Source organism: Orcinus orca, chromosome 19, assembly GCF_937001465.1.
Source record: "Orcinus orca chromosome 19, mOrcOrc1.1, whole genome shotgun sequence".
In the NCBI taxonomy this organism is placed as follows: domain Eukaryota; kingdom Metazoa; phylum Chordata; class Mammalia; order Artiodactyla; family Delphinidae; genus Orcinus; species Orcinus orca.
In genome coordinates, this window is record NC_064577.1 from 9798409 (window position 1) to 9823756 (window position 25348).

At 58.9% G+C, this 25348-nt stretch overlaps 1 protein-coding gene across 3 annotated transcripts; it reads right to left on the reverse strand.

Moving 5' to 3' along the window:
- Positions 1-2361: 2361 nt before the first annotated feature.
- Positions 2362-23333, reverse strand: SMTNL2 (smoothelin like 2). 3 transcript variants are annotated; one of them, XM_049702054.1, is made up of 9 exons: positions 22440-23333; positions 21409-22303; positions 14088-14178; positions 13332-13568; positions 12587-12662; positions 11489-11668; positions 10325-10442; positions 9868-10019; positions 2362-3332 (listed from the first exon to the last, which is right to left on the reverse strand). In XM_049702054.1, exons 2-9 carry the CDS (start codon positions 21796-21798, stop codon positions 3206-3208), a joined length of 1371 nt encoding a protein of 456 aa, XP_049558011.1. In that variant the 5' UTR covers positions 21799-22303; positions 22440-23333; the 3' UTR covers positions 2362-3205. The 3 variants fall into 3 exon arrangements, with proteins under 3 accessions (XP_049558011.1, XP_004267066.1, XP_049558012.1); XM_004267018.3 differs by lacking the exon at positions 22440-23333 and having other exon boundaries at positions 21409-22390; XM_049702055.1 differs by lacking the exon at positions 22440-23333 and having other exon boundaries at positions 21818-21880.
- Positions 23334-25348: the final 2015 nt, after the last annotated feature.

Here is a 25348-nt window from a genome sequence, read left to right on the forward strand (position 1 = left end):
CAAGATGCACCCAAACACTGGCATGTCTCGGGTGTCACCACCCATATCGTCTTGCCCTACTGGTTCGGGGCCTCCATCAGCTCTTCATTACACCCAGTCAGACGGTCTCCCTCCTGCAGAGGCTGCCTGGATACCCCAGAGAGCGCAGCATTCTTGGTTCGTCCTTCCCAGGTGTTTTTTGGTTTGTTTGGTGCTTTCTAGGGAAGAGGCAGGCCTATGCATTTTTAAGGTGCCCTTTCAAAGGACGATGAGGGCTGTTTGATGTCAAATCAAGTCCAAAAACCAAGAGATAAGAGATCAAAGGCTTTAAAAGCAAGCCCAAACCAAATCTCAAAAGCGAGACAGATAAGAGGGATACTAATCCTACCGAGAACATTCGTCACTCAGCAGAAGGGGATGATGGGTGGATGCGAGAGCGTAGCTCAGCGAGGGGAACCAAGGCAAATCAAGGCTGTCTCGACGGGCATAATCGATTCACCAGGATGAGTTGGTCACCTGTCCCTAAGTTCGAGAAACCCAATTCAGAGTTGGTTCTTCTGGGTTGCACAGATGTCCCACCTAAAACTGACCAACTTACTCAGCATTTTTAGCATGCCATCCAATTGCCTGGAGTCACATAGACCTGGGATGGTAGAAAAGAAAATATCCTCTCACACATGTCTCCTCCAGTTACAGAGCACTGACCGCTGCAGCAGGGAAAACTGAGAGCTTTTCGTCATCGAACACATTTGCGAAATTCGTTGGCCTTCACAGACTGTTCCCCGAACACCTGGCCTGAACGTTCTCCTCTAACCAGCATGTACAAGATCATATTCAGAAAGTGCTTATGAGCTCTCCCTTGGCCAGAAAAATCTCCATCAGCTGTCAGAGAAGCTAAAGCCCATCTTGGCTCTGGAGAAACATTCCCTTCAGGGAAAAACGCACAAGCCAATCTGGTCACTTAATAAGTTTTAACAAAATCCAGGTGATCTGGGATCTGGGAAAGCAGAAGAATCTTATGGAACACAAGCAGCTCTGAGAAATCATTCCTCTCGGGAGGTGTCGTGGGGATGGGAAATAAACATGTGAGACCATCTGTACCATGGTAGAAGGCGACTCGACGTCCAATTGCACAAATGGGAACTTTCCGTGCAAGACTGATCTAAAACGATGGCTTCCAAATGTCTTGAGACTGGGCGGCTTGCTCGCGTTCCGCCCACCCCCCTACTTGCCCCACACCTTGGAACCCTCAGGCTTTGTCTTGGAGATAATCAAGTTTCAAACCCCTTAAAGCTTATGAGCCCTCATTTGCCCCTCCCCCCCAAACCACAGACGAGAACATTACAGGACCTACTTTAAAGATATCTAGCCTGGATTACTCTGAATGTGAGACATGAGGGACACCACGCCTCAATTTAAGAGAAATTGTTCATTACGCCAGCAGGGTCTGCTCTATTTTATGTGCAGAGGTGCAAGACCACGTGTGCAATTCAGGAGCGCTCTGCTTAACATGTGCAAGGACTCAGGAATGTATAGGCGTGCTTTTTATAGAGCTCCTGTGTGCTTGGACTGGCTTTAGGTTTGAAACCCTAAACTTCAGTAAGAAAAAAAAACCAGGTGCAGTGTCTTTGCTAATAATAGGGCTCACCTTCCCAAGCCTCCACGAGACAAGAGCTGGAAAGGGAGTGGTTCCCACTGTGGAAGAATCCAAAGGATGGGACAAGGCTGCAGCCCGAACAAACAAATCTGCTGAGACTACCAATCACCCACTTGGCAAGCTCTGCCGTGGTCCTCCCGACACCCCCAAAGAGCTCTGTCCCCCAACACAAGGGACCACGGGTGACTCTGAGAAGGCACAGATGCTGGTGGTTAGAACCCACTGCACGAGCTGAAGACATACATTAACTCCTTAAAGGGAAGTCCTCCAAGTTCATGGCTAAAATCCAACCCGATTAGAAAATGCTTCTTGAATAAGAATAAGCTAATGGCTGCAGCTTTATAGAATCTAAAGATGTTCTACTAAAACCCTAACAGCTTTTTTTGTACCACCGAACAGCTGTGAAAATAAACCAGTGCCCCTCGATGGGCTCCCCCACGTGCGGGACCACCCCACTGCCGATCACAGATCTGTCAGTCAACTTCCAGGGGACAGAACCGCAAGGGGGGACTTTCTGTCCGTGCTCCTTCCATGACACGGAGACGGGTGACTGACAGGCAAACGCAAGAAGAGCAAATGTGATTTTGAACTTTCTGAGTGGTGATTTTGGTATAGAAACAGTTAAGTGGGGGGGGGGGGCGGGATGTAAGCAGATTTTCATTTGAAACGGATGAGAAATCTCTTATTCCCAGGCACCCCATCTCCCAAACAGAAATAACAAATCCCAAGCGAAGTGCGACACATCTTTTTATGTACAAACGGTCAGTGGTACAGATGGAGTTACTTTTTATAAATATCTGCAGCGAATCCCTTAAGAGAAGCTGTGACTAAAAACCACCTCGCAGCACCAAATGCCCGTCCTTCCCTAAAAGTGTTAACTTCCCGAGGGCCTATTCTCAGCCAAACACGTGCGGAGCCCTCCTGGGAAGGACAGGACCACTTTGGGACCCAGCGAGAGCCCTCCCATTTCCCCAGAGAGCCGAGGTGACTTGCAGGTCAGCTGCTGCCCAGGACCTGGGAGTGATTAAACAGTTTCTTCCCAAGACTTCAGTCTTCTTTGTCAAGCTGCTGATTAAGCGTCTCTATATTTCCTGGCAGTGGCCCAGAGAGCGGGAGGAAAGGAATCTACAATAGTGTGAGGAAGTAGAAAACTCTGGGTGTTTGGATTAAAAAACACTCGGTAGTCAATGCAACCCTGTAAAGCCAATGGATCCAGTTCAGCAGAGGGAACACTGATTCAGGCTTCCAGAATCTACAGACAAGCATTATTATTATTATTATTTTTAAGGAAGGTAATTATTTAGCACCAATTTCTCTCTCTCTGGTAATACTTCCTTTTCCTTGGAGCCCCTGGCTGTGATCAGTGCAGTCAGTGCACGCAGCTCAGCGGTACTTTCCCATCAGTAACGCAGCCGGGCAGGTTGGGGAGCGCGGTTACGAGGCACAGAACAAACAGCTCTCTCACACCAGAATGCAACTCTGCTCGGGGGGGGGGCGGGCATCCTGACTCCGGGACACAGGCGGCCCCACCGATTCCTTCAGGGCTTGGCTCTCCAGCCCCGAGGGGCTTCACTCAAAGCGACGCAGGTGGTTGTACAGAGACTGGACGTAAGTGAAGACGCACATGGGGTCTGGCTTGCGGCCCATCACCATCATATCCTCCACCTCAATGAGGCGCTCACAGTTGGCCAGATTCCTGAAACACAGAAGCCGCATCAGAACGCCGGCCCCAGCCATCAGCCCGGAGCTGGAGGCTCCCAAGTGCTCTCCAACTGTGAATTCACATCACCCCAGAAGAGCCTTTGCGGTTACTTTCTCTAATGCAGTGTTTCCCAGACTCCCACATCCAGGAACCGCCCTTACGACTCGTGTTTTTACATAACTAGACTTACTTTAAAATTTCAGTGAAATTCAGCTTCACTTTAAGGTTTCACTAAATTAAGTTCTGCTAAAAAATTCAATTTTATTAATTTAGACAAACTTATATTAATCGAAAAGGTTAGTTTCATTAATAAAAATTTAGCTCCAAAATTAAATTTCACTAAAAAAATTCAATGTGTATCAGCAGGATATGGAGAATCAGCACGGGCTATAAATGTAAAATGAATAAAGTAAAAAATAAATTCACCCATATGCTTCCTAAAACAGTGTCTTTGGGCTTCCCTGGTGGCACAGTGGTTGAGGGTCCGCCTGCCGATGCAGGGGACACCGGTTCGTGCCCCGAACATGTGGGAAGATCCCACATGTCGTGGAGCGGCTGGGCCCGTGAGCCATGGCCACTGAGCCTGCGCGTCCGGAGCCTGTGCTCCGCAACGGGAGAGGCCACAACAGTGAGAGGCCCGCGTACAAACAACAGTGTCTTTCACCTTTTTTTTTAACCATAACCCATAGTTAGAGGTGTTTCATCGTGATTCATTCAGCACGCGCATACATTTATGTGGAAATAAAGTTTCACAAAGATACTGACCTTTTCTACTACTCATATTTTCTCTAGATTTCGTCTTTATTTCTCTCCCCACCTCCTTTTTTTGTTTTTCTGTTTGGTTTATTTTAATGCTGGTCGTGAGCCACTAAATTGATTTTATTATCTACTCAAGGGTCACAACAACTCAAAGTTTTAAAAGTTGCTTCAAATCATCTTGTGAGCCTCCCCTCAACCTCGCCCTGGGCCCGCCTCATGCTCTGGGAAATACTGGTTTAACTTCTGGCCCACTGGTGTAGATGCGTGTGGAAACTGGGGCCTTTCACTGCGCTGCAAAAAAAAGCTCTTCCCTCTGCCGTTCCCAGCTGGCAGGGGGACAGAAGGTCCCGGCTTCAAGGTCTCATGGAGGTGGGAAGACGAGCATCCACCTGGGAGGTAACAGCAGGGACCCTCGCCAAGCCCAGCAAAGCCCCGCCCTGTGCCGAGCCAGACGCGTCATCAGGCCGAACCCAAAAGGCCCAAAGCAACTGCACTCGGTCCAATCAGCTTCAACAGCTGTGTGCACTCTTGTGGTTCCAGGGTCTCCGGTCTTTTTGCCCCCATATCCATAAGTCCATGAGTGACACTGTTCACATCCCAGCTGTATCCTTCCTAGCGATATGATTTGAGGACGACACTTAACTTCTCAGGGCCTCAGTTTCCCCGACTGGATAACAGCCACTTCACAGGGAGGTGGGAGGATCCATGAGCTCATCACACAACCAGCAGGAACGGTGTCTGGCTCATCAGAAGAGCTCAATAAACGTTAGGAATGGTCACTGTTGCTGTCTGTATTATCATGGTTTGCTCCAAGCAGCAGAGTGGGTCATCAGGGAAAAGAGGCCTGAACTGGAACTCTAAAGAGCTGGGTTCAGATCCTGACCCTGCCCATAGCTTCACCCTTCCGTGCCATTTCCTTGGTGGAAAGTCAGCCCCCGACCTCCGCTCCCCCTCCCGGTGGGCTTGTTCTTGTTGGGAGGTGGTGCCTTGTACCCCAAGCACTTTCTACCAGTCCCTGCCGGCTCCTGGGCCTGCGTGCTCCAAAGACAAGCACTGTAATCTCAGCACGGGGCCCATCCTGTGGTGCTGGCCTGTCGCTGGGCCTCCTATCAGAAACCGAAAGTCAGGGCAAAACGGAGACGCCGGTCCTGGATCCCGTCGGCGGGCTCCCCCTCGGTTTGGAGCGGGCAGCTTGCAAGGGAAGCCGAGGGCTTCGTGGGGTGGCGAGTGGCTCTGGCCCGATAAGTGGGCACCCTGGCTGCCCAGGATGGGCCGGGGCGGGGCTCGGTGTCAGGGGAGTGTACGCCGTGATGAGGATATGCACGCAGAGGTACTTTGTTGATAGTCAAGGACTGAAAATCTGAGTTCCTGGGGAGGCCGTGGACCTGAGTTCACCTCCTTGAGCTATCAGGTGGCGTCTGATGCCCTTCTCCATACCTGCAGTGCAGGGAGAGCTCCTCCTACCCTCCCAGGGCTGCAGACGGAGAATGCCAGGTGTGTGCCCAGGTATCACCACTGACAGCAGTGGCCTGAGTACTCAGTCCCCCAGGAAACGTGGGCACCGTTAGAACCCTAAACCTCAGCCTTGGACGAGAATTGAAATCCCACCCTCCAAACACCCCCCTCAGAGGCACCAACCACCTGGTGAAGGCCCTGCCTTGGCCATGCTCCCCTCCAGGTTCAGGGAAGGGGCCCTAACTTCCTCCAAGCACCGTTCTGATCCCTCTGCTGGTGGCCCTGGCCAGGAGCAAGTTTTCCCTCACGTTTCTTACGCGATTTTGCCTCTTGGTACTTTCTACCTATTGGCCTCACAAGGCTATTCTCAGTCTAATTGCTTTTCCCCCCACAAAAGAGCCCTTCACGTGTTGGAAGAGAATCTTAATATCCATGTCTTTCCCTGAAACTACCCATGTCTGGTTCCTTCGCTGTGCTCCCAGTGGGTACCTGGGGGCCCTCCTCTGAGCGGGTTCTGGTTTCTCTCTAGGATTGCTGGCACGTCCCAAGTGTTGTCCAACTTGGGCTGGCCCCCCTTCTTCATTCTAGAGGCTGCACTGACCCTCCCACTAATGACATCCCTGCCCCTGCCCAGGGTGGCAGTCAGGACGGGCGCTAAGGCCTGACCCTGGTATCACCCTCTACCCCGCAGACAGGAAGCTATGGGCAAGGTGCTGGCTTCCCCAGAAACCAGGGGACTGAGCCCCTAACCATCTGGTCCCCACCCCACCCCAACCAGCCGTGACAGTAATGATAAGATTTCTAGAAGCTGTGGACACAACTCCTGAGACAGGAAGTGAGTAAAGGAAAATGATGATGAACACTGACTTTTATAAAAACATTTCAGTCTCAAAATATTAGAGGCCCCAACTGCCTTTTAAATGAAAACAAAACTGCTTTTGTGAAAACACAAACTTGTTTTAAATAGTTCAAACAGCATGGAATCATCATCCAAAGAAGAAAGTACAGGTCATTTCAAATGTCACTGCGCAGCAAGAACCAGAGCTATCGTTTGCCTACTACCAATTTTAGATGAATTAGCCCCACCTTGTTTGGGGTTAAAAAAGGGTCAGAGGATTTTCTCCTACTACTATCCTATTGTGATCTTCGTCACTCCAGGGCTAGCCTGTCAGGCAGGCAGGTGGAGGAGGTGCCTGAGGGGTTATTTTTATTTGTCTAAGCCTTCTCTAAATGCAGCCTGGGATGCCAGGGCTCGGGACTACAGCCTCCTATCTGGTTTTAGAGACACATGGGCACTACAAATAGCCTGGAAGCTCCCTCAGCTGGGCTGTAACCTGAGAGTAGGACACATTCCCCGCAGGGCAAGCGGGATCCTCAGCTCCACTGGCCGCCCCGGGCCTACACCGCACCCTCCATCTCGGCGGGGAACCGCCCACCACAGGAGCTGGTCCTCCCGCTCTCCAAGCCCCGAACGCCTGTCGACGAGGGGAGCTCACTGTGTTGTCGACACCGCATCACTCACACAGATTAGGCCCTGGGGAATCTTGGGGGAGGTAAATTATCAGGGGGAGGGGCATCACAAACCCCTCTTACTCCCCAGGTTCTAGATGCGTCTCTGTGCTTTGAAGGCCCCTTGCTCGCCGAAGGGTCTGGAAGCTTCTCCTTCCTGATGTGCAGGGGCCCTGTCCAAGGCTGCTTTTCCTTTCCAAAGGCTGTGTCTTCATCAGAGCCCAGGCTCCCGTCACCCTACACCGCCCACCGCAAACTACCTTTCTGCTGCCTGCGTGGCCCTTGACGGCTTTCCCCCAGCCCCGCGTGTCTGCTTGGCTTTTGCTGGCAAAACTAAGGAGTAGGCTGTTAAGACACTGGTAGCCAGTATCCTCAAGTAGGTGTCCCTGTGCCTTCTTTCCAGCTGTTCTAACCAGCTTATTGTCCAAGAAACTAGGCCAGCCCAGCTGCCATCCTCCCAGGAGGCCTCGGGCAGGCAGGCCCACCCTCCCAGCCCTGTCCCCCACGTACCTGTGAGCTGAGTTCCCGGATGACTCAGGAGGGGAGGCACCTTCCTCCCCCTCAGGCCGGCTGTGGGCGCCCCTCCCTGCCCTCTCTCGAGTCAGCAGATAAGCCAGAACTCATCTCAGGGGCCCGAAGCCCATCCTCCCCTCCCCTCCCCTCCCCTCCCCTCCCCTCCCCAGCTAGCTCAGGCGGCAGGAAGGCGGGGCCCCGTTTTCACCACGTCCTTTGCTCTGGGTGGGAGGGAGGTACAGCCTGAAGCAGGCTCCCACGCCCCAACCCCAATGTGGGAGTAGAAGAAACATCTGGTTGGAGCCTGGAGGCTCTCTGAGCTCACACCTCGTGCTGGGAAAGCACAGCCACGAACGGCTCTGGCTCCGGCCGCCAAGGGAGGTTATGTTCCCTGCGAGCTGGGGTGCAGGGCACCATCCTGGGGCCCGGGGCACCCCTCTCCCTGCCACAGCCCAGCCTGGTCCAGGGCTGAGGGTGACCGAGGCGGCCGGGGCTTGAGCGGGCACCGCCAGGCCCACTGGACTCGATGGAGAAAAACTGTCAGACAAGCGTGGCCTCACCCAGCGGTGGCGGGGGGGGTCTTGGGTGCCCACATCGGAGCCCGGGCCCTGTCCACTCTGAGCATCTGCTTTTCCACAGTCACCCTTCTGGGCTTCCAAGCAGCTGGGGAGGCGCCCCCTCCTCAGCATCGAGCCGTTACCCTTGGCGCTACTTCAGCATCGTCTGGATTCGGTTGTGTAACGCGCTCTGCCCAAAGCTGTTTCCGCAATTAGGACGACAGCTAATCCTAAACAGCCACGGAAGAGACGGCTCCCAAAGCATACAAGGAGTTCTTACGACCCCACGGGGCGAGAGGCCACGCGGGTCACCCGAGACAACACAGCGGGGGCCACGCCGGCACGCCAGCACGTCAGGGTCTCCGTTCTGCCCCTAGAGCGAGACCCGCAGTCCCGGGCACGGGGCTGTAACCTGTGAGCTCCAACTCCTTCCCCGGCCGGGCTTGGGGCCAGGTGTGGGGTGGAACAGACTCGGGGTGGGGGGGGGTGGGCAGGCCAGGCTCCAGGGAGGGCTCTTCCAGCTCCACCAGCACGTGAGAGCACCTCCCGGACGTGGGCACCAGGGTCGCGGACAAGACACGAGGGGGGTCAGGCACACACGGGTGGCCAGAGGCTCACTCCACCAGGCACAAAGGTGGGTGGCCAGGAGAGAATGAAAAATGTTCCCTCCAGGAAACTCAGCTCTGGGGAGGTCCTCCTGCCCTCTGACCTGCCTCCCCCTAATTCCACAAGGCCCAGCAACAGGCAGCCCTCAACACCCTCATCTCTGCCCCGTGCCTGCCCTGGACCGGGGGCACGGACTCGATGGACCGCCCTCTGCCTTCCGTGTCCAGCCCACGTGAGGCCCTGGCATGAGGGCAGGAGGTGGGGGAGGGTGGAGGGTTTACTCCCTCAGCTCCCTTCCTGCCGGGTCACTGTGAGCTGGTCGCACCCACTGCCCCAAAGTACGGCTCCTATCAGCCAGCCCCCTCCGCACAGCTGTTCTCCCCAGCCCGAGGGTACCCCACGGCGCCTGGCTCATCGCTCACTCCTGCCCACACGTTTGCAAGGAAGCCCTTTGTTAAACCCTCCTGCCTACTTGGTTTGAAGGCACCTTCACCAGAGCACTCTTTGACACTCCCCTGAGGCACGGGGGTAGCCCTCAGCCTATGACCAAATGCCAAGCTCCCCGAGCACCTCCTGAACCCAGAATCACCCCTCACCCAATCTTCTCCCTATGAGCAGGTCTTAAGAAGGTAGGCAATTTCATATCAAACGCTTTTACGACATTTAGGGAAGCAAAGTGTACCTACTGGAGAAGTCTGAAATGTCCCCCAGGCAGATATTCAGTTTCCTGCTGCTCAGCTGCTGGGCTCTCCCAAGCAACTGTATCTCTCACCAGCCTGGAGAGGACAGGCTCAGTGCTCTGGCGGACCCTGTCCCACTGCCCCTTGCACCTTGTCTGTGGCTGGCCTGGCAGACCGCACACCAGAGTCCGGGTACCAGCCAAGAGGGCAGGTGCACGAGAAGAGGAGAGAGCCTGGCTCTACTACTGAGTGCTGGGTGGTCCGGGGAAAATCCCCCCTTCCTGGCCATAGTCTCTCCATCTGTACGGGAGGCGACAGACTGGGTGGCCTCAAGGCTCTCAGGTCTGCAGACAGCTGCCCCCGTCCTGCCGGCCCCTGTGCTGGACGCAGGGCAGAACTCGGGCTTGGGGACTGGGAGGGGCTGGCAGTCAGGGGACCCACCATACTTACTCGGCCATGGTGAAGGCCAGCTCGAAGTTCTGCCGCCGCTGCGCGGGGCTCAGGGCATTGTAGTCGAAGGCATCGGGGAAGAAGGAGTGTACCAGGGCGCAGAAGGCCATCCCGTCGCTCCAGCTGGAGGAGAAGTTCTGCAGGTCCACGTGCTGCGAGGCCAACGCGGGGAGGTAAGGGGGAGCACAGCGCCGGCCTCAGCTCCTCCACCTGATTCGACCCCACAAGCAGGTCCTCCCAGCCCCTCCCCAGGCCCACCATCCACCCAGCTCAGCAACAAGCCGTGCCTGCTGGACTCCACCTGCAGCGGCTGGGGACCGATCGGGAGGGTACAGTTTCTCCAGCTCCTACCCCTCCGCCCCACACTGGGGCTCCCGTCCCGGCCAGGGGAACACGAGCGGGGGGGTGGCGCCCACTCCCGCCTCTGCCGGGGTCCCGGCGGCCGGGCCGGGCTTACCTGGTAGCCGAGCGTCTTGTTGCGGCACCACTCGAGCAGGATCTGCTTGATGCTGCTGGCACTGGCCACGCCGAAGCTCTGCGAGCGCTTCAGCTTCGCCCGGGTCTCGCCCTTCCCCCTGCAGAGAGAGGGCAGGCCTGCTGGGGGGCTGGGGTCTCGCCCTTCCCCCTGCAGAGAGAGGCCAGGCCTGCTGGGGGGCTGGGGGGCTGCCCCTCGGCTGCCATCTACTCCGAGAACGTGCCGCACCTGCTCACCCAGGTAGCATGCAACCCTCCCAGCCCTACACCCACGTCCAGGCATGAGCCCCCCATCCCAGGGCACAGCCTCCCTTGATGGAGTCTGGCCCGACCAGATCCCTTCCAGCCTCCAGGTCCCCTGTTTACTTCCCACATGGGCAATCCTGGGGCAGAGGACCTGAGGCCCCGCTTCCTTTCATCCCACCCCTCCTCTGAGCCTCCCTCTGGGGCCGCCCTCTTTCCTAGGCTGGAGCAACGGTTTCTTCCTCTGGGCCCCAAGGACACTCCTTAATGGCCAAGAACAGGTTGTCTGGGTCAGCGGGACACTTCCTGGGTGTCCCTTCTGACTCACTAGAGTCAGAGCCTTGGGAGCGGGACTGGGGGTGGTCATCATCAAATATGCCTGGGCCGCACCCCACAAGCAACAGGCATCAATACCACCAGCGGACAGGAGCGCTGGATAAATGTGTGCAGAGGTGGATCCCATCTGGGAGCGGGGGTGGGGCGTGATAGGGGGCTGGTCTCGTTGTGTCACCTCCAGCTACTGCTGGGCATCCCAGTGACTGCCCTCTGGCCTCTCCAGTCACGCCCTGAAACCAACTTCTCCAGTTGGGTGAGGAATGTGGGTGTGAGGGCAGCCGGGGCCCCTCCAGGACCGGGGGAAGGGGGCCTAGGCTCTCCCCAGGCCTTGCCTGGCCCCCTGCCCGCTCCTCTCCTCCCCACAGCTGGGGCCACCTATCCCTCAGCCTGCTCCGTAGCTGGCCCTGACCTTGTGTCTTGCCCAAGAGGTCACATCTTGGGGAACTGCCCCCTGGGGAACAGGACAGGGCCGGCTTTGCGCGCTGTGCCTGCCTGACCCTAGTCTGGGCCCAGGCCTACTCTGGGGGCCCAGACTGGTCTGGGGGGCGGGGGGTGAGGGCATCCGTACTTGCCAGCTGTATCCTGCTCCCACTTCTCAAATAACGCCTTCCGGGCCTGCGCCCCCGAGGTGCGGGGCAGCGTCTGCGACCTCACCAGCTCCCGGCGACGCTCCCCCTGCCGATGGGCCTGGGTCGTGGCTGGCGGCTGCAGGGATGGGAGAGACTCCGGTGGCGTCACCAGAGGTGGGCTGAGGAGAGAACCATGGAGTCAGGAACACAGACCCGCCCATCACTAGCTCACCTGGGCCCCGGGCCCCCCACCCCACGGAGTGTAGAATGAGGCAGCAACTGGGCTACAGGCAGGGAGGAAGCACCACTTGCTCTAGTCCGCAACCGGTTCTGCAGCTTTTCCAAACTGAGCTGCTGTCCGAGGCAGGCCTGGCCGGCAGTGGGCCCCTCTCTGAGCATCGTCACCCCTCGCAGGTGTCCGTGCCTGGGCTGAGCGGGGTGGGGGTGGGGGCATCCTCCTCGCGGGAGGTGTACGCAGAACCGGCCTCACCAGGACCAGGCCCCCTCCTCACCACCACGAAAAAGACCCCCTTTGTTTCTCCCCTGCAACAGTTTTCCAGAAAGCCACAATTCTCCTTTTATTACTGAAAGGGGGGACAAAAGCCAAGCCAGCCTCTATCCCCAGCTCCGATCACAATCCGGTGGGCCTGGGGGAGCATGGGGACAACCACAGGCCAGGAGGCAGCAGACCTGCCCCCGCCTAGAGACGTCCTCAGCCGCGAGCGGAAAGCGGGATGGGTGGAGAGGAAAGTGGGAGATCGCCCCACGCTCCATCCTCCTGTGGGGACTGAGACACCCCCTCCAATTTTTGCACAGACTTCCTTTCAAGGGTCCTAAGAGAAACCAGCCCGAGGCCCTATATATATATATATTCTCCAAACAAAACCCTCCACCTAGCCCCGCGGCCTCATGTCCTCTGCTCAAACCCCACCCACTGACGCTGCTCTCCCTTGGAACCAAGCCCAGGAGGGTGCCTCATCCTGGGTCAGCATGGGAGCTCCCTGCAGGGGCCCGGGCAGCCCGAGTTCAAGGCAAAGTCCAGACGCTGCCTGGGGAGGGCTGACCTCCCCCCACCGGGGACTGGGGCCCCGACTCACCTGCCGTTGTTCCTGCTGGCCGTCACTGCCCCGTAGCCAGAGCTGGATAAAGACCGTGGGAGAGAAGAATTCTTCTCTTCGGGACAAAGCAAGGGAGAGAAATAACAAACCTTGGCCTCGTGGAGGGTCACCACTGCCAGCCTCCCTTCCTCTGACCTGGCCCTGTGCCGTTTACCCAGCGTCACTCAGGGCAGGGGCAGGACCCCTGGGCTAAGCTGGCCCTGCCTTGGCCAACAGTTGAGGAGAAGGGATGCTGGGAACATACAGCAATGACATAAAAGAGGCCTTTTAAAGTGTCCCCCGCCCCCAGCCCTGCTTTTGAGAGCACAGAGCCCAGGGCCTCTTGTGCTACGTATCCAGCAAACACTTTGTTCCCGAGCCCTCATTCTGGAAACCCACACAGCCCAACCCCAGGACACACCACTGAGGCCTGACCCCAGGCCCAAGACAGGCCCCGGGGACCACGCCAAAGTGTGCAGGGTAAGAGGCCACCTTCTAACCACAGCCTCGACCTGCAGTAAAAGCCACAGTCGTCTCCCGTGGGGGACGAGGCTACTTTACAGCATCTCTGGGGGGAGGAGTCGGGAAAGATGAGCCCCATTTGATGGAGCAGATGAGCTAGGGAAGGGGGTCGCAGTGACAGCAGAGGGGGGCTGGGGCTTGCCCAGGTTTCCTGAGTCTCTTGCCAACTGCCCCCAGCCCCTGCCCTCCCTCCCAGTTTGAGGCCATGCCCTCCTGCTCCTACCAGTGGGACTGGGAGTCCAGGGTGTGGTGGCCTCGCTGGGGCTGAGGCCCCCCAGGACGGCGGCAGACGTGGGCGAGAGAGCTGCGGCTGACGTCTCCCCGGAGAACCTCTCGGAGACTCGCGTGATAGCCGTGACTGGCTGGTGAGGCAGCCGCAAGGAGAGGCTCGCAGGGCGAGGCTTGGGGGGTTCCGGTGCCGGGACAGTTTGGGTGGTCTCAGGGGGTCCATCACCTGGACCTGGAACATGGGACCAGCAGGGTTGGGGGTGTCAGCCGTGGCATCCACAGGGGCCTCAGACCCTCCCAGGAGGACTCCAGTCTCTGTGAACCTTCCTCCCACCTCCTCCAGGAAGGCCTCCCTGACCACTCCAGCCTCCCTGACCTCCCCCTGCTGCGGACGTCTCGCTGCTCCAACCAGAGCTGGCGTCTGCTCCAACTTTCCCTCATAGACAGTTCAATAAATAGTCGCCTATCAGTCCACTTTCTACCCTGTTCAGTGCTTGGACAATTCCTCAGCCCCTGCTTGCATTCCTCCAGAAACAGGGAAGCTCACCACCTTCTGAGATCTCTCATTTTCTTCTGTGTTTACACAGTTCTACTTCACACTAAATGAGGCTGCTCTCCTGGCAGCCTCCCCACCTGCTGGGGTTTAGGCTCAAGTCCTCCATCCCTGACAAGGGGTGGTCTGGCCCAGAGGCATGGCCAAGGCCCTGACCCCAAAGCTACCCAGCCCACTCTCCTCTGCCGTCAGCCCTACCTGCCCCAGGCTGGTGCCCGTTCTCCACGATGCACGAGTCTGAGGTCCTTCTCATCTCCGACTCTCCGGCCTCGTCATGGTGATCCATGCTCTACAGAGAGACAAACACCACCGAGGCCTAGTCAGCCGGGGCCAGCTGCCCGCACCCCCTGTGACCCCCCTGGTTCTGACAGGGCAAACAACACTCAATTTTGAGAGAGACAGCCCCGGGAAGGTACAGTGATGGGCCAAGGTCACACAGGACTCAGTCTCACAAGTTGAGCCCCCAGGATCCCGGAGGCAAACACCTCCACGGGGCTCATCCCAGACCCCCAAAATGCTAGGGACAAATGTCAAGACTGGGAGTTCTGAAAGCATGTGCAAGGCACCCTACCCCTTCCCCCAGGCTGGACCAGATGCCTGGGGTCCGGAGAGCCTGGCCCTTGCTCGTCCCGGGGGCTGCCTGTGTGGGAGCAGCCCAAACCCAGCGACATAAGGTCCTTCCGGGCCAACAATGGGCCCAGGAGCCCTCACGCTGCAGGGTCACAAGATTTGCCTGGATGTCCAGAGCACAGAGGCCTGATTGGCTCCATGGAGCCCCTCCATCTCCTCTGGGCTACAGCAGTGGGGGGTGTCATGCAGAGAGAGAGCCAAGACCAAGAGCCAGCAGGCAACCTGGCATCCTGGCTGTGCCACCAGCCGCCAGGTGACCCAGGTCAGGTCGTGCCCCCTCTGGGTCGGTTTCCCTGTTGGAGATGAGGGAGCAGGTTATGCAAAGCCTTGCCAAGCGTCAGGTCCTTTTTCTGGGCATGCCACTTAGACCAACTTGCTTCTGTCCCCCCGGGAAGATGCCACCACACCCATTTTACAGATGGGACCTGAGGGCTGAGAGAGGGATGTGTGCAGTCCAGGTTACACAGTGAGAAACAGCTGAGATGTGTGGCCAGGAGGGATGTTGTCCTCAGCCTTGGCTCTGCCCTGGTCACAGTGAGGAAGGCTGGAGGGCTCGGAGCATCTGTGAGGCTGGTAGGGTCTGCCCTGCAAGAGGAGAACACAGGCAGACCCGGATCCGGGGCTCTACTAAGAGCCCATGATGAGTGCCTTGAGAGGTGGCCGTACCTCTCCTTAGACGACTCCAGACTACCTAGGCCCCTTGTCTACCAGGTTCCCAGAATGACAAAGGCCCATCCTTGGCCCCCGACGGCTCAGCTATCACCGCAACCAGTGCAAGAGGTGTCCTCCCCGCCATGGGGGGGATCAGTCTGGTGGGGGAGCCAGGGCTGTGAGCAGATGATATCAAGCCAGCATGAGGGTGTGTGCCTAAGACAGACTTCATCCAGCCCCGTGGGCCGGGAAGGGCCTCCCAGAGGCAGGGGTAGCTGAGAGCCAGTCTAGAGTAAGCTAGGTGGGACCAGGAGTGGAAGCGACCAGTATCTGCCAAAGCAGATAGACAACAAGGCACAAAGCATTCTGATCTGGTGGCTGGAGAAGCACCATGCAGCCCAAGGTGCCAGCCTGGAGAACTTGGACTTGACTCCTTGGACAAGAAGGAACTGAAGGTTGTCAGCTGTGTTTTAGGAACATCCTTCAGAAGCCAGTGACATAGTGCCATGGAAGGGGTCGACCAGATGGCCAGTCACCTCACTAGTCCCACATGGGGACCTGGGGAGGAGAGATGGGGCAGTGAAAAAGGACTCAAAGGCTTGGGGAGAGTAAGTGGATATGGAGGGATGGGGGAGTCACACCTCTCTCAAGCCTGGGCTTTGGGCCCAGCTGACTTGACTATGGCGGTGGGGGGGGATCGGTGGGAAAATAAGAACTTCAATTTGGGACATGAGTGTAAGGTGTCCTTGGGGCATCAGGGGTTGAGGTCAGGAGGTAGCTGGATATTTGAGTCTGAAGTTTAAGAGGAAGGATGGACAAATGATGGAGAAACAGGGGTCTCACATCTGGAGCACAGTAGAGGAAGAGCAGGCTGGGGGCCGATGGGGCCTGCGATGGGCACCACACCTGGGGGCAGAAGAGGCACCTGCAGAAGAGAATAAGAAGCAGCAGCCAGAGGGGGGAGGAAGAAAACCAGAAGAACGTGGAGAAAGGCAGGTGGAAGTGTGTCGAGAAGGCTGGCGTGTCAGCGGCTCCAAAGGTAGCCTCAGGTCAAGAAAAAGAAGGTCAAGACGAGATCTAAAAAGGTCCTTTGGGTTTAGCAAAAAAAAGAGGTTCTTGGTGACAGTTGAGGAGCTGAATCAGAGGTGGGGGTGGGTGCAGGAGACAGCCTCGGGGAGAGATGGAGACACGGAACCTGCAGCCATGAGGGGCAGGGGGAGGGGCTCTGGACGAGGTAGAACAATGTTTATAGGCTGCGAGAAAGGCTCCAGCCGGGTGATGGGACCCTCTGTGCGGTGGGGACCCTGGGGAAGTGGGAGAGGACAGGTCTCGAGCCTGGGGCGAGCCTGGGCTTGGAGGGGAGGGGACTCCTCCAACTTCCGATTCAGGAGGATGGAGCGGGACAGGCCGGCCCCACTCGTGGGAACACTGGAGAAGAGGGGGCAACTCCTGACACCTCAGAGTGGAGAGGGCACCCCTAGAGCCTAACCTGAAGCCAGCTCGGCAGAGGAGGAGAAACAGCCAGTCCATCCTGAACCCAGCCCCCACCCGTCACCAGGGCGCTCAGCTCTGGGGGCTTCAGGTCCTGCCCGCCCACTCTACTCTGGTCCAACAGGTTCCGCAGGTCTAGGCGGAGGTCTGGAGGGCCCGGCCACTGGTGAAACCATTTTCCCAGGAATGTGGGTCTCTCTGGGCACCCCCCCCCCCCGCCACCGCAGACGCCTAGCCCCCGCACATTGCAGGCCCCGTACCCACCCCATGATGCCCCAGGGGGACCAGATGCCACAATCAGGCAGGAAGAAGGTCCTGGACCAGCTGGATTCCTGGCAAGGGGTCTCCAGCAAAGCAGGAGGGAAAGGGGATGGGACTGACTCACGCCGGCAGGCCGGACTCCCCTCACTACGCCATCCCCGAGACTGGGACCCACTGCTCGCTCAACCCATCCAGAGATCCCCCTCCAGCCCCTCATAGGAGCCTGGTGGGTGGGGGTCATCCCTAACCTCACCCCGTGACCAAAGGCAGCGGCAGAGTCAAGGTTTGGGTCTCCTACCCCAACCCAGGGCTCTATCCACAAAGTGCTCATGCTTTCCAGGAGCACGAAAGACAACTCAAGACAAATTTGTGAGGCCGGGCCCTGGAGGGGGAGGGGAGGGGGAGAGCGGGGTAAGTGCTCCAGCAGGATCTGAGTCCCTGAGCCCACCCACAGGGCCCCCAGCATGCATGCTCCCCCAGTGGTCTTCCTTTGGTGGGGGCAGCCTGATTCAGCCACAGGGAAGGGAAGGGGGTGGGTTCTGTGTGCTGGGGTCAGAGTAGAAGTCACTGGAGAGCCCTGGGGATGAGACGGGTCCTGGGGAGCTGGCTCTCGCACTCCCAAGATCTGGGCTTTGTTTGAAGAAGGGGGAGGCTGCCTGTGAGGAAGCCCAGGCCTGGGAATGTTCGGGGGAGAGGCGGGGGGTGCTGAGTCTTATTTCAGGGACCCTCTCCCTGGGGAAGTGTTTAAACACTGTTGTGAGGCCAGGAATAATATTTCAGGCACTCTTGGGGCTGCCTGACCCCACGTGGGCTCATGCGCCTGGGCAGGGGAGCACGTCTGCGTGCCTAGCACAGCCCACAAGCCGCCAGAACCCCCATCCTGAGCCCCTAACACGGCTGCTCCGTCCTCCTCTCTCACACCACAGTTTTAAAGACTCAATTCAAACTTCTACCCAAAGCATTTAACTCTCTTATCACACAGTGTGTCTGGGAAAGGAAGGCAGATAAGGCAAGTCTGGTTTCTTTCACGCCGGACCTCGATGCTGCTCCTGGCTGTCTCACGTGGGGACCCGGTGGCTCCAGCTCAGCTGAGGACATTTCCAGGGACCAACCCTGGCACAGCCTCCTGGGCCAGGCCTGGCCTCAGGCTACCCTCCACTAGCCGGACCACAGCTGTGGCTCCGTGGACACTCTTACGAACCGATCGGGTTGATGTCACTGTTATAACTACGCAGCCCACTCGGCACAGGGGCCAAACAGGGATGGGCCAATCCCCCTTGGATGCAAGGAGACTGAGGTCCAGCTGGGAGATGTCCCTAAGGCCTCACAGCAAATGTGCCCAAAGCAGTTCCTATTTGCTGCAGGGTCTCAGGCTTCCTACAGGGAGTCCTCCTGATTATTCCCACCCTACTGCCCTGCCCTCTCCCTCCTCCCAGAGCCTCCCTGGCTACTCACTACCTAGCAAGGTCAAGGTTTGTGAGCTCAGAACTGGATTACTAGATCAACCCTGCATTGAGTTCAGGGCATAAGTATATGCTGAATATGACCCACCTCCCACCCCTGCAGTCCCTGGTTTGACACCGCAGGAAGCAAAAGGGTCTCAACCAAGGGTCTCTACATTTCATTGCCTGTTACAGAGGGGCAGTGGAACACCGGCCTCCGCACTGCCTGACGACTGCCACCACTGGCTCTCGTGCGCGGATGAGACCCTCCTACCCAGACCACCCTGCCCCCCCGACCCCCGGCAACACACACGTGGGAATATGGGAGTATGAGAGGCCAGACAGCCCCGGCGCCCAGCTGACACTTTCCAGTCTCACCCTGGAGCCCCGATTCCTTGTTCACGACCAAGTGTCCGCTCACAAGCTGCCAGTAACAGCCCATGAACAAGCACGTGTGGATGACTCTGCACAGCACCCTCCCTGCCAGAAACTGGCTCGGAGCCCGGGTGGGCAAGAGAGAGGTGGGCTGCAAGAGGAGTGGGGAGCAGCGCCTCTGGTAGGGCAGGGAGAAGCTGCCTCGGGCCCAGGGAGCCTCTGATCCCACTGGAGGCCTCGACCATCCTCTACCCGCAGCGCCCAACTCTGCTGGCTGTTCTACCTCCCTTCGCTTTTTTTTTTTTTTTTTTGCGGTATGCGGGCCTCTCACTGTTGCGGCCTCTCCCGTTGCGGAGCACAGGCTCCGGACGCGCAGGCTCAGCGGCCATGGCTCACGGGCCCAGCCGCTCCGCGGCATGTGGGATCCTCCCGGACCGGGGCACGAACCCACGTCCCCTGCATCTGCAGGCGGACTCTCAACCACTGCGCCACCAGGGAAGCCCCTTTCAGGCTTTTTTGAAGTCCAGAACCTACTCCTCAACTGTGTCTCCATCCTCATCCCTCAACGAGGGGCAGCATCCCTGCTGACCCCCAACCTCTTCTTCCAGAAGGACTTCCCTCTCTCCATGTCTAAGAATGGGCTTTCCAGGGCCTCCCAGCCCCCTGGCAGCTGCCTGGACTCTGCCCAGGGCTCTGGCCTCACCCTCTCCTTCTGCATGGCTGCCTTGAAGACCTCACCCATTCTAGGGCTTCAACCACCAGTTCTGCCCCGATGTCCCCCTGACCTCCGGCCTCGACCGGATCTGTGACTCTGCCTGCTCTGGGACACCTTCGCCTGGATGTCCCACAGCCTCACACCCTCAGCACAACCCAAATGGAACCCAGCGTCTCCACCAGATGTGTGACTCAGGAGTCCCCCAGCAGGGCGCCCCAAGCTCTGGCTGTCCTCTCCTTGGACCACCACATTTAAGTTATCCTGTCTCCAGCCACCCTCCAACCTGCCATCCATCCATGAGGGACCTTGCTGGATACAAGGAGGACCCTGTCCCTCCCCTGCCCGGTGCCCCGCGCCCACCAGCTCCATGGCCAAGAGGACTAGCCCGCCCCACGTGACTAATTCCCCACTGAGAAAACTTAGATGACTGGAGAGATTCCTCTCACATATTTGCGTGAATTCATGTACCTATTTACATGACTCTGAAAGCATTTTTCGAAAACTTGGACAGCTGCTTCCACGAGCAGACAAGTAGCAAATGTGTGTTAAAATAAAATCTCAGAAGCAGCCGATGACACAGTTTATTAGGTAGGTGTGAGCTCACAGTGGTGATCTTATACCATGGCCAAACAGTGGTCATGCTTATAGGACAGAATTAAGTGTATCCATTTCTAGCCACTTCACACGGAGCACCGGGACACCCAGGAGCTCTGCCACCAGCATGTTTAAGAACCTCTCACCCCAGCCCCCCAAGGCAGAGCCCAACTCCCCGGCCCAGCATCCAGGGGCCTCCACAACTCCTCCCTCTGCTCTCATACCCACCAGGCTCCCCTCCGGCCGGTGAGTCCTTCCAACCTCTCTGAGGCGGCAGGCACAGCCCCACACACCGCCCCCTGCACGAGCAGCAGCAGGTCCTTGGCCTCCAGCACAAAGCCAGCCTGAGACACCCACCGGGACGGGACAATCGTGTTTGGAGCAGAACATCTGCTCTGGCTGCCCGCGATGTCGGTACTGCTCGGTCTGGGGCCATCGCCCACCCTGGCTGGGACCTCCAGGGGCAGAGGCTAATCTGATCCCCCTCCTCCTGGCCCCTGGAGGTGCAGCCCAACCCACACAAGAGACCTGAAGGTGTGATGGATTGAACCAAGGAGGGACTGCAGGTGCACACTACCCAGACCCTGGCACCCCAGCCCCGGAGCACACGCCTGGCAGGGTGGGAAATCCCACCTAAGGGCCACTGCACACACCACGGGAACCTTCTTACCCGCCGCTCCAGGAGGCCCCAGGCTCAGGGGAGAGACCTCCGCCCCACACCCACGCCGTGTGGGCCTCTGGCCGGTCATTGACCCCGGAAATCTAGACTGCTCACGACTGGTTCCCCCTGGCCCCCACCGCCACCCCGTCTCTCCCTTCAAGGTAAGGATTTACCCCCTGCGAGTTCCCAAACGCCGCTGCCCCGGCTGCGCCCCAGCAGACGGCGTCCTCCAGCCCCCAACACACACCCGGTCTTGAGTTCTCAATCTGGGTTAATCAATAACCTGAACCGTCAGGCCTCAGTGAAGCGGCATCGCAGGGAGCGCGTCAATGGAGGTGTGGGAGTGGGGGGTGGGGTGGGTTGCTGACCACCCCAACACGCCGGCCGGGCCCCGGGCGGTGTTAAATAGCGCCCAAGCCCTTAGTGCCACGGGACAGCAGAGAGAGGGGGACAGAACTCGGGGCGAACAGGGCCCGGCTGCAAAGAAGGGAGGGGGCCCAAGACAGGTGCAGCGGGCAGGCTAAGCCGGTGCTTCGCAGGATGGTGGCCGGACCCCCACGACGGAGTCGCAGCGGCGGGTGGCAGGGCAGCGCCCAGTCCCGCAGGCGCACGCACTCGGGACCTATAGGCGCGGCGGGGGTCGCGGAGCCCTCCTCCCCTGGCGCACGCGCACAGGCGCCGGCGCTCCCCGAGGCTCACCTGGCCTCGGCCGGACAGCGAGAAGGTGGCGTGGCTGGCAAAGCGCGCGGTGCCCAGACGGGGCGCGCGGTCCGGGACGCCAGGCGCGGGCGGAGGGCTGGGCGTGCCGGGCGCGGGGGCCAGCCCGGTCGTCAAGCCAAGCGCCTCCACCTGGCGCGTCAAGCGCTCGAGCTGCGCCTGCAGCCGCTGGTTGTCCCGCTGCAGCTCGGTCACCGTGCGCGCCAGCGGTCCGGCCAGGTGCAGCGCCTCGGCCACGCGCTGCTCCACGCCGCGCTGCAGCCCCTGCATGTCCTCGTGCAGCGCGCGCACCGCGCCCTCCAGCGCCGCCTCGTAGCGGCCCAGCGCCTCGCGCACCGTGCGCGCCTCCTCGGCGTCGGGGGCCGGCTCCATGGCGGGGCAGAGCGCTTACGTGTGAGGGAGATCGGGCCTAGCCGGGAGAGCAGTCGACCTCCGCAGCTCCGGGCAGCAACTGGACGCCCGCAGCCGGGTTCGCCCGAGGGTTGGTGGGAGGGGCGGGCAGGGGGCGGGGCGGGCCCCGCGAACCGGGGGACTGGGCGCCGCGCGGGGGCGGGGCCGCGGGGGCGGGGCCAGGCGGCTCGGGGGGACAGCTCCTGTCCAGTCGACCGGAGGGATGCAGTGAAGTGGGGGAGGGGGGGTTCCCCGGTGGCGCCGGAGGAGAAGAGCTCACTCCGCCTCTCCTCTTCCGCGGTGCGGAGCTGCACAGGGAGTGCGGAGGCCGAGCCCCCCTTGACCCTGGAGGAGCGGCGTGCGGCCTGGGGGAGGGGCTGCGGGCCACCTGAAGAAGGCCTCGATCCCCAAGTGGACTTGACCTCGGAGACCGCGGACGTGGGTTACGCGTTCCATCGGGGCTCTCACTCGCAGGGCCCAGGTCCTACTGGGGGTAGGGACCCCCTCACTGCTCAGGGAGACCTGAGAGCCACAGCAGTAATTCCCAGAACCCCGACCCTCACCCTGTGCCCGTCACTGCCCACTCTGCGCCGTGCACACGGCCCTCACAAACACATACTCACCTGTGGGATCTTTGCCTGGAATTTCTTGCACCTGTTATAAGACCTAAGGGAGGAGACAGGTGGTGAGGTCCCTCCCTGACTCTGCAATTAAGTGCTCTCCCCTCCCAGACCCACTCTGTGTAGCAAGATCTTTGCATCCTTATTGCTGGTGGTCATAGGGGCTCAGGGCTCACTGAGGGGCCCCTGCTAGGGGATCCATGAGTGACTGAGGTTAGAGACAGAGGAGAGAGCGTGCTTAGGGCCCAATATCCAAATCCTAGGATCGGCGACCTTGGAATTAATCACCCTCTCCCTCCATCAGAGCCTTGGTCCCTGGCCTCTATCCACAGGCCGGGGCTCCCACCTCGACTCCCTCTCAACACTCCTTTCATGCCTGAACCCAGATATTCCTCCCTTCCATACCCCCCATCCCCCAACCATCCCAAGAAAGGGAGGAGTGAAAACAGCTGTTGCTTCAGGATGATAGGATGATGGGCAAAGATGCTGTACGTTCCCAAATATATTGTAAAATTGATTTAAAATAAAAATGGGAACATCCCATCCTTCTTTGTGCAAAAAAAATCTTTCCTGATTAGCCTTCTCCTTCCCAGGCATGGCCCACGTGGAGGAGGCCTGGTGGCTGGCAGGCACAGCCAGATGACTGGGGAACGAGAGGTCCGAAAGGCTTGTTCCCATCACACTAGGCTTCCAAAGATGTTTGCAGCCACAGACCTCCTGGACTGGCCTGCTCTGCCCCAAAGGAACTGGATCAGCCTAACAGATGCTGAACGCTGGTTCCCCCTTTCCCCCCTCCACCGTGGGGACAGGAAGGAACACTGGGTTACCTAATCCAAGGAGCCTTCCAGCAATTATTTCATGAGAAAGTCAAGTGCCAAAAGGCGTTCATGGTGTGTGTGTGTGTGTGTGTGTGTGTGTGTGTGTGTGTGTGTTCCAAGTAGCTGTGTGGACAGGGTGAGCCAGATTGCTCCCTGCATTCTTTCTCGGGGTAGAATCTTTGATAGAGACTATGAGAGAGGCTGCTGCTGCAGCTTCTGCCCCGAGTAACACTCAGAGCCCCTCCAGGTCTGAGCCCGGGAGCCTGGAGTTCAGAGACCCAGCTCTCAGCCAGAAAAGCCCAGCCTCTTCTTTTGCAGGACCTGAGGAAGGACCAGGTGGGGAAGTCTGGGAGGGGCTGGACAGCTTGGTCCCTGGCCCTACAGTGGATGTGCATCTGGGCCTGTGCCTGGACCGGCAGCATAGGTGAGGGTGGTGGTGGTGGGGGGCAGGGGTTCAGCCTTCTCTCCCAGCCTCCAGGAGAAGGAAGGCTGGCCAGGTCTCTAGAGTGGGACCCTAATGGGTGATAGAATTTAGAGACTGGCTGCCCAGGATCCATCCACACTCTCCCACCTCAGCTGGGTTATCTCCTGATCCACTGTGACAACATCTGGGTAGGGCTGCTTGGGGGCTGGGCAGGGCTCCATCTGCAGCTGCAGTAGGAACTCTGTCAAGGGCAGAGATGGGGCTCACGGTGGGTTCTGGGCAGACAGTACAAGAAGCAAACCATCTCCCTTGGCCCCTCTCCCTCGGCAGTAAGACCACTGAGTCAGTAGCTGGAGATGAGCCTAGGAGAGGAGAGATGAACCAGGAGTGGGAGGAAGAGGGGCAGAGGGTCAGGGAGAGGAGAAGGGAGGGAGGAGGCGCCGATTCTGGGGCGGGGAGGCGGGCACTGAAGACCAGCGCCACCCAAGGGCTGGCTCCCTGCCAGTTCGGCTCAGAGGCCGATGCTCATCCCAGGCCCCAGGGGCTCCTCTCTGCTGCCCCCTCAAGGCCCCTCCTCTCACCCTCCCCCAGCTCAGCTCCTGCCCAGTACCAGACCGGGGCGGTGGGGGGGAGGTGAGGGCTGATGGACCCAGCTGACCTCCCTCCACATTCACCAGCCCTGATGTCAGCAGGCTAGCAAGGACGACCTCCTGCCAAGTCCTGGGGTCTCTGGCACCTGCCCTTCCAGCTCCCCCTCCCCTGGTTCTGACCCCGTCCACTGTCTGCTGGTCCCTTGATCTGCCCTGGTGCTGGGCTGGGGGCAAGATTCGGGACGAGCCTTCCTGTGTCCCCTGCCACTCACCTCCTGACATCAAATCCCAGGCAAGCCCAAACCATGAAGCCAGGGACCTAAATGGGGAAACTGAGGCCCCAGGAGGGCCAGGGACAGGCCCCAGGTCACACAGCAAGGGATGCAAAGACAGGACTGGAACCCAGGGCCCTGGCTCTGCTCCCAGCACCCCTTGGAGGCAACAGTCAAATCCAGGCAAGTCTGGGCAGTGCCTCCTGTTCCCAGGTTGCCCAGAGGCTCCAATCCCCTGGAATGGCTCCTCGGAGCTCTCCAGAACCACCCTGATGGCCCTCTGGCAGGAGCCCCTGAGGACCATCCCTCCTGCCTCCCCTCCTGCCTCCTCCGCTTCTCCTCCCCGGTGACCTTCCTGAGTGACTGTGCTTTCATTCATCCCTTAACTGTGGTCCCCGGGGCTCTGAGCTGGGCCTGTCCCCCTTTCACCCGCAGACCCTTTCTGGGTGGTGTCACCCCCCCACACACACACCCATACTGATGACTTCCCCTCCTCCACCTCCAGTCCAGCCCCTCTCCATATACCCACCCGCCTCCAGCCCTCAGCCCTGAAGGTCCCATCCGCTCCCCAGACTCCTGACGTTCTGAGAACACACATAGGGCTTACGGGGAGGGGAAAGGACTTAAGAAGTGGGCTGGTGCAGTCCTCTGCTGTCCTGGGCCCACCTACCTGGGACCGCTCCTCACCCTCTGCACCCTGGTCCCCGTGCATGGGTGAGGTACGTACATACACTCACGTGCACGTGTCGGAGCCCATCCTCAGAGAGCAGGGTCTGTCTCTGCTGTGCATCCATTCCCACAACTGGGG

Bases quoted from the DNA above. Each gene is read 5' to 3' on its own strand.
- SMTNL2 (XM_049702054.1), bottom strand. From the start codon at position 21,798: ATGGAGCCGGCCCCCGACGCCGAGGAGGCGCGCACGGTGCGCGAGGCG. The intron at 13,569-14,087 runs GTAGGGCTGACG...CCCATGTTCCAG, and splicing joins CGGGCACCAGCCTGGGGCAG to GTCCAGGTGATGGACCCCCT. The intron at 3,333-9,867 runs GTAAGTATGGTG...TCTGTGTTTCAG, and splicing joins CTGGCCTTCACCATGGCCGA to GAATCTGGCCAACTGTGAGC.